The sequence below is a fragment of the Eptatretus burgeri genome, chromosome 1 (assembly GCF_056783735.1).
Source record: "Eptatretus burgeri isolate ZD-2024b chromosome 1, Ebu_testis_v1, whole genome shotgun sequence".
NCBI classification, from domain to species: Eukaryota; Metazoa; Chordata; class Myxini; order Myxiniformes; family Myxinidae; genus Eptatretus; species Eptatretus burgeri.
This window is the reverse complement of record NC_140961.1, coordinates 15,810,014-15,818,060: the sequence shown is the minus strand read 5'-3', so window position 1 is coordinate 15,818,060 and position 8,047 is coordinate 15,810,014. Positions and strand designations below refer to the sequence as shown.

At 38.9% G+C, this 8,047-nt stretch overlaps 1 protein-coding gene across 7 annotated transcripts in view; it reads right to left on the bottom strand.

Annotated features, from left to right (window-relative positions):
• Positions 1 to 873: 873 nt before the first annotated feature.
• Positions 874 to 8,047, bottom strand: part of LOC147033925 (janus kinase and microtubule-interacting protein 3-like) — a 150,638-nt gene continuing 143,464 nt past the window's right edge. For 4 of the 7 annotated variants that reach the window (XM_085873225.1, XM_085873216.1, XM_085873236.1 and 1 more), the window contains 3 exons: positions 6,280 to 6,345; positions 4,166 to 4,201; positions 874 to 1,857 (listed from right to left, as the gene is read on the bottom strand). In XM_085873225.1, the coding sequence (XP_085729351.1) occupies positions 1,732 to 1,857; positions 4,166 to 4,201; positions 6,280 to 6,345 (228 nt within the window). In that variant the 3' untranslated portion in view covers positions 874 to 1,731. Of the gene's footprint in view, positions 1,858 to 4,165; positions 4,233 to 6,279; positions 6,346 to 8,047 lie in introns of all 7 variants that reach the window. The other 3 variants (XM_085873266.1, XM_085873246.1, XM_085873256.1) reach the window with 3 other exon arrangements.

The window sequence follows — 8,047 nt, the reverse complement described above, 5'->3', positions numbered from 1 at the left end:
AGTCACTCTGCCTTTAAAAAAATATATAAAAATAAAACCTTTCTCTTGTTACCACACTCCAATGACAGTGTCAGTGCCACCAAAACCGTTTCATAGCAAAGATTACACGAAGTAGTTTGCCATTGCCTTCCTCGCAGTTAGTTTCTACGACTGCTGCTGCTGCTGCTGCTGCTACTACTACTCCTTCAACAGCCCCAATCAATCCCAACTTCTCTTGGGGTCATCCACAGGAGGTAAATTTGCCGAATTCTTTCACAAACCGGCAGGCCAGTAATGAAATTTAACTGAAGATGATTTTGGCAGAAATTTGTAATTTGTTTATGGTGCAGGAGATAACTTACATACTCTTCACAATAGATACTGTGGGAACGTTAACATCCACAAATTAGTGCTGGCAGATCATTCCTCTTAAACGTCCATACGTGGGACGGCACACATTTGATGTCTCACCTTGCATGTGTAACGCCAATCAGATAGTACATAGTCGGGTCGAGAATCAAAGACCAGACAGCTCGGTGGCAAGTGGTCTACCTTTATATGATTCTCTCAAACCTTATTTTAATCTACGAGCTGCATGTATAATGATAACTCACAGGCACAACTTCACATATGTCCATGACGACAGTAGACTGTATATGATACACCACCCTCCCCCCCCCCCCAAACAAACAAAAAAATTATAATAGTTAAAACACATCAAATGCACAAAAACAAAACCTATGCACATTTTAATCACAAATTTTTAAATACAAGAGCAAAAAACATTGCTTCAAAAAAGGAAATGTGTGTATGTGTGTATAGATATGTATGTATATATATATATATATATATATATATATATATATATATATATATATATATATATATATATATATATATATATATATATATATATATATATATATATATACAGTATATACAGTATGTTCAGCTATTTCTTACAATTCATTGCTCTGAGATTTTGCCTTTGTTCGCCACACCCCAAAGTTGGAGTACTCAAACAATGGTGTAAACTATGGCTCCCCCAACAGGGCAGTCGGGTAATCGTGTAACTTGGAGCCATCATCATCATCATTATAGTGAACATTTGTTTCATATTCTGATGTCATGGACCAGAGTTATTATATACAATTCACTGAGTGCAACATTTGTCATCATTGCGAGTTTCTGGTAACCACTGCATTTAACCACAAGGATAGAGGACTGCTCTTCATTGGGACTGCCATGCGATTCCCTTGATGCAAAACTGTCCATAACACTTACTTGCATTCCATGCTGAGGTTGTAGATTGTTGCTTGGTTTGTGTCCACACAAAGAGTCCTTTCAATATTGCATGATGGTTCTCTAGCTGTGATGGTTGTCAGTATTTTACGATGAGCTTAATGAACTCACCAGTTAATATGATAATAAAAATCCAACAAATGCAAGGCCAAAAGTATTCTTAATTCATGGACAATCCGTTGGAAAGAAGTCAAAAAGGGAAACAATTTGACCTTTGATCTGGAAATGCAAAATATGTAAAATGGAAGATGTTTCAGGTCGATTCTGTGCATTTTGGGCAATTTATATATATATTTTTTACAGTTTTGTAATTTTCTTCTTAAAATACAGAAAGTCAAACTTTCTTTGTTACATTTGGGTCAGGTTGCTTTATCACATTATATATAATATATATATTTATATACAGTATGTAAATATAAGTGTTATATAAAAGCCATTTTTTATACACAGTTAAGTAAATTGTATGTACACAGTTACTATCTTGTGCTTTGGTCGATATATTTTGAAGGAAAGTCTTTTTTCGAGGACATGTAGTGCACCAAAGAGCCACAGAGTCCTCCACATTGAAAATTCACCCTGTGGGAAACAAAGGAAAAGTCAAATGGAAACATTTACTCGGTTCAGAATGTTCATCAGCAAGTAAACTTGTTTATGAAATCAATAAACATGCAGAGATTAAACTCATATTCAAGTAAACCTGCCATGGATATTCTTGAGAGTTTTGACAATGTTGTATCGTCCTCTGACATTTCCACACCAATCGGTGAAAACGAGATGAGAATGGAACAGAAAGTATTCATATAAACAAACACTTTTGATGTCACTAAAAAAACGTCCACTCATCACATGAGCGTTCTGTTTAGAAGTCAAAATAAAGAAAAAGCATGTCATAATGTGAGATCGTTCAACACCGTGCACACAACAATCACTTGTACTTAATAGCGCACATCATAGTCTCACTTTGGATTTTTCTTTTAAATCGCCTAAAATGATTTGCAACGACTGTTATGACCACAAATTCCATGATGACAATTATTTTTTAGGAAGGTAAGTGAATAAATGAAGTGAATTTTGCTCTCACAAATAGTTTGTGTGGGTAATACAATTACATGATGTGCGATAGTATATGGGGACATGCGAGTCATTTGTCGACCGTTTAGTACCTGATTTTGCTGTGTGTGGTGCTCACAATCGTGCTGTAAAGATGGCAGCCCCACTACAAGAGTGCACTGTGATAGAGCACTGAGGATTCATCAGGCTTGCTTTTTTCCTCTCTACAAGAGGAAAGCTCATGTAAGAGCAATGTAAAATTAACAAACAATGGGTCGTGGGGGAAAAGAGAGAGAGAGAGAGAGAGAGAGAGAGAGAGAGAGAGAGAGAGAGAGAGAGAGAGAGAGAGAGAGAGAGAGAGAGAAAAGAGAGAGAGAGAGAGAGAGAGAGAGAGAGAGAGAGAGAGAGAGAGAGAGAGAGAGAGAGAGAGAGAGAGAGAGAGAGAGAGAGAGAGAGAGAGAGAGAGTGGGGGGAAAAGAGAGAGATAGAGCGTGGGGGAAAAGAGAGAGATAGAGCGTGGGGGAAAAGAGAGAGAGCGTGGGGGAAAAGAGAGAGAGCATGGGGGAAAGAGAGAGAGAGAGCGTGGGGGAAAAGAGAGAGAGCGTGAGCGAGAGAGCGCGAGAGAGAGCGAGAGCGCGAGAGAGAGCGAGAGCGCGAGAGAGAGCGAGAGCGCGAGAGAGAGAGAGAGCGCGAGAGAGAGAGAGAGCGCGAGAGAGAGAGAGAGCGCGAGAGAGAGAGAGAGAGAGAGAGAGAGAGAGAGAGAGAGAGAGAGAGAGAGAGAGAGAGATTAAATCAGTCAATAAGAGTGTTGGGTTAGGAAGGATTAATGGGGGTAATAAAGATCATGGGTCAGGATGGGGGATGATATGATGTGGTGGTGCACAGCCTGCTTCAAATCCTGGAAGGAAGAGTGGGAAAAATGGTCTATGGAAGGTGGTTCCATCGATGAGGGAGGTGAGGAAAAAAAAAAGAGTCGAGCTGTTCAGTCAATCTGGATTTTGGAAGTTTAACAAGGAGGAGGGTTACTGGAAGAACACATGGATCCTGGAATAGATGGGGGTAAGGAGGGGTCAGAGAAAAAAAAAACATAGACCACCGACCTGCCTGGGATGTGAAAGCAACAGACTTTGTGCTTTGGCCTCATCATGAAAGATTCCATTAATGTTTGAGAGCTTTAGTGGAGTGCCAGCCCCTAACGGAGGGCAGTATTCCAAATAGCTACAGACAAAGGCTTTGTAGACTGATGGAGAATGTATGCAATAAGTTATGAATCGTGTCGTGGACAAATGTGTACGAATGGTGTGAACGGTTTCAAAAAGGATGGATGAGGCAGATGAGACGAACCCATCCTCTGTGGTAGGAATCACAGTGCGCCCAGCCTGTTGCTCATCACATACACTCGTGCGGCCTTTTTAAAACCGTTCACTCCGTTCATACACATTTTCCAATGGAATACAGTTCCTACCATATTATGCAGTTGGTTGTCTCATAATATCACACAGTTTGACATCTTCACGAAGCAAAAACCTTATGGTTCCTCAGTGCTGTGTAACAATGCACTCGTGTAGTGGGGCTGCACAATTACTTGCGACACATATGAAGTGAGGTAGTCAGTGGTCAACAGATGGCTCACACTTGACCCTGAAATATTGTACATAATACAATTGTATTACACACATGCACCATTGGTGAGAGAAAAATTAATTTTACTTCTTGACTTAGAAGATAGCAATTTCGGCAGTTGACTTGAATACGAGTACAATTTTAACAAAGGACAGTTCCATTTTGTAAGCGATATTTAACAAATGTTAAGAGGATGTGAATGTCAACTTGCCTGATCTTCAAAAGTTTTATGACCAGAGAATGAATGCTAAGGAAAAAAATAAAAACAAAAAGAAAAACTAAAACAAAAAGGAGAAGTAGGAAGGACAGGAAGGAATATGGATTGTGCATAAGTAATACGTACTACAGTGCAGGTTTTAACAGAATAAAAGCTTGGAGGTGTAAAGTTTGAAAGTTTTGGATTCTTTTTTTTTAAGCTATTCATTATCTTTTGAAGAAACATATTGTGTATTCAAGAATTACATTTATAATGTGTGGCCTAAACATATATGTTACATTATGTGGTACTCGAGGGTACCAAAATAGTTGGCAGTTTCGTCCTTTTATTTACTTTAGGATTGAACATTTTTAATTTACTGAAACTGTCAAAACCATTTGAATCATCATAATGATAATAAAATAGCACAATATCCATTCCAATGACTTGATCTTTACAATGTTGATCATGACAATGACTGATGTTGATTATCATGGATTTAAACAGCGAGACACCATGAAAATTTTGTTTTCCCTTTCATTTTCCGACGTAGTACCCTGATGTACAGTAAACCCTCCAATATCGCGGGGATTAGGTTCCTGGAAAATGCCGCAATAGTTAAAACCGTGTTTGTGGAAACCAAGAGCCAATGGGAAAAGGGGGGTTCGGTTCCTAAACTTTGAGAAAATATTAAGGAAGATTGACAGCAGCCAGAAATAAACATATTACAATTTAAATAAACATGTAAATATATATAAAGCATGTTAACATTGAAACAAGTAAACATGTAAATAAAATAATTACGATGTAATTTACACAAGATAAAATAATAAAGACACACAATAATAAAACACAAGACTTTTACCTTTTAAATTTATTACAAAACAGCGAGGTGGGTCAGGGTAAGAACATTACGAATTCGCACTGCACTCTGCTGCCGTAAACAGAAACCACAATACTTAGCTTGGGATTATGCTGTTAGAGGGGGAAGGGTGGAATGGGGGGAGGGCGAGCGGGAAAGGGTGAGTGGGGAAGTCGATTGGAAAAGCAACATCAGCTTTATGACAAATCCCTTGCAGCATTGCCACAATGAAGAAGGGGGGGGGGGGGTAACAATAACACGATCCTTAATCACGTTACCTTGAATCCCCATCTTCCCTGCTTGGACAGGAAGCTGCGAAGTACGGCATCCTCTCCCAGAATAATCCTGTCTAGTCAATGTGAAAAACTTCGGCACCTCGCTATGTTTCATGAGCTGCGATTGAGAACGTGCGTTTGAGAATGAAGCATTAAAATGGGGGATTAGAGTCTGGGTGTCGGAAATTAAAAGTTGAAGAATCGGTGTTTGAATACGGAAATGGAAAATGAAGGTTTGGGAATGAGGTTAGAAGAAAATTTAAGGTTTAGGAATGAGGAAGAGTACAATGGAGAGGGTGATAACTATAATCATTGACCCCATAATGGCAGACTGTCTCGATGCCCCATTTTCTCCTTGAGCCAACCAATGATCGAAAAACTTGATCTTTTCACCCAACATCATAACCTTTCCCTGCCTTTTGGCACAACTAACGTTGGCCATCGCTTTATGTTTGAGCTCATTAAAAATGGTGCATGTAAAACACAACAGGGCTCATAATATAATGGGAGATAATCGTTCACACACGGGACAACGCAAACAATGATTAATCTCAGCTCAAAAACTGCAGCTGGTCGAAATGAAATCCTGTGATAACGAAATTGGAACAATAGGTTGCCCACGATTGCTCAAAACCCACGATATTTGAGAGCTTACTGTACTGCATAATACACGATGTAGTAAACAACTGAAATAGCATGAATATTAAAAGTTGTACAATACAGACATCACATGTTACTTTGAACATTTTGCAAACTAAAATTATTCGTAACCCAAATACTTTTGTCGAACGTGAATGGATCATCACTTTTCGAGGCAGAAGTAAACGTTTTCATGAGACAATTTTCTTTACAAGTTGCAAATGGATTGAAAATGCCAAGTAAGTAACTGTTTTGAGAACATGAGTTTGACATTCCAAAATTACAATTTGCATCCAAGCAGGTTTTTTAATGGCAGATGTTGCACGTAAATAGATTAATAAATGACACACTACCTTTTCTTCGATGTCCTTCATTTTTCTTTTTTGTCGATCCAATATGTCTTCAAGTTCTCTGATCCTCTATTATAAAAGGAGCAATGCAGGAAAATCAAACACAAAATAGACGACACAATAATGACTACTCTACTGAATAATAATCTACTGAATGAATAATACAGGGACGTCCAAGGTGTTCAGGAGTTCTACTGGATACTGCACTGCCTCCTCATTATTAAATTTAAAAAGTAAAAAAGACATAAAATGTCATAGCCCCTGTTGTTTTCGTAATTTTGCTCTGTGGAGTTAAGGGCAAGCCCATATATATGTACAACTAAAATGGCTGCTAGTCTACCAGTCAGGCATCTCTAATCAGATCAAAAAATAAAGGGAGGTACTTGTGTATGCAGTCATGTACTGTGCTTGTGCCAAGTTTGAATAAAATTGGACCTGCATGTCTGAGAAATGGTTGGGGACATTTGAATAATAAAATGGCCACCAGTCGGCCATCTTTGATCTGATCTTGAAAAAAAAATGATGAGCATATTTACGCCATCATTCCTTATCTGTCTGTCAAGTTTGAACAATATTGGTACATACATGTCTGAGAAATAGTTGCGGACATGTTCGATACAGGGGTTTTTTTTACAACTGAAATGGCCACCAGTATATCAGTCGGCCATCTTTGATTAGATCACAAAATAAAGTTAGGTGCAAGTGTATTCCATCATCTCCTGTGGTTGTGGCCAGTTTGAACACAGGGGGACCATGAATGCCGGAGAAATGGTTGGGGACACGTTTCGGTAACAAAATGGACACCAGTCACCCATCTTAGATCTGATCTCGAAAACAAATGACATACTTATGTAAGTCATAATTCCTTATCTGTGTGCCAAGTTAAACTAGAACGGGCACTCATAGAGCACATACCTTTGCCGCCACTACTTTTTTTGTTCTTGGTATGAGTGTGGGGAACTGGTTTCATATGAATGGTCTTACGACACAAACCACATATCTATAATGTCATGACCCCCCCCCCCGACTTTCAGGGGATACGGACTAAACAACAATCAACTCACGTCATTTTGGCGAGTCTTCACTCGCAAGCTCGGTGAATACAACGTTTCAACAAGAGAAGGTAATCTCGTTTGATGCTGGTTTCATGCAAATCGAATAAGAATTGACTGAGTTATGCCAAAAACCGCATATTTTTCAAGGGCGTGACCCCCCCCCGACATTTTACCCCAACCGGTGACATGTGTTATGACGTCATTGTGTCACAAGATTGGGCATTAAATTCTGAACATTTTGGTGCTGGGTTCATGTAAAGTGGACAAGAATTGACTGCGTTATGACAAAAACCGCATATTTTTCAAGGTTGTGACCCCCCTGACCTTTGACCCCAAACCGGTAACAAGAGTATGGGCGTCATTGTGTCATATTGCATATCACAAGATGAGGCGTTGACTTCTGAACATTTTGGCGATAGTTGCATGCAAATTGAATAAAAATTGACCGTGTTATCGTAAAAAGACGATTTTGACCTTTTCGTGAACTTGACCTTGACCTTTGACCCGAACGATCCCAAAATCTAATCGAATGCTTGCTGGCTAATAACCAATCATCCCACCAAATTTCATGCAATTGGTTTAATACTTTTTGAGTTATACGAATCACAAGATTACAAATAAATAAATAAATAAATAAATACACGCCGGCCAAAACATAACCTTTCGCAGAATGCTAAGGTAAACAACATCTGTGAATGCATGTCCAAGAAATGGTT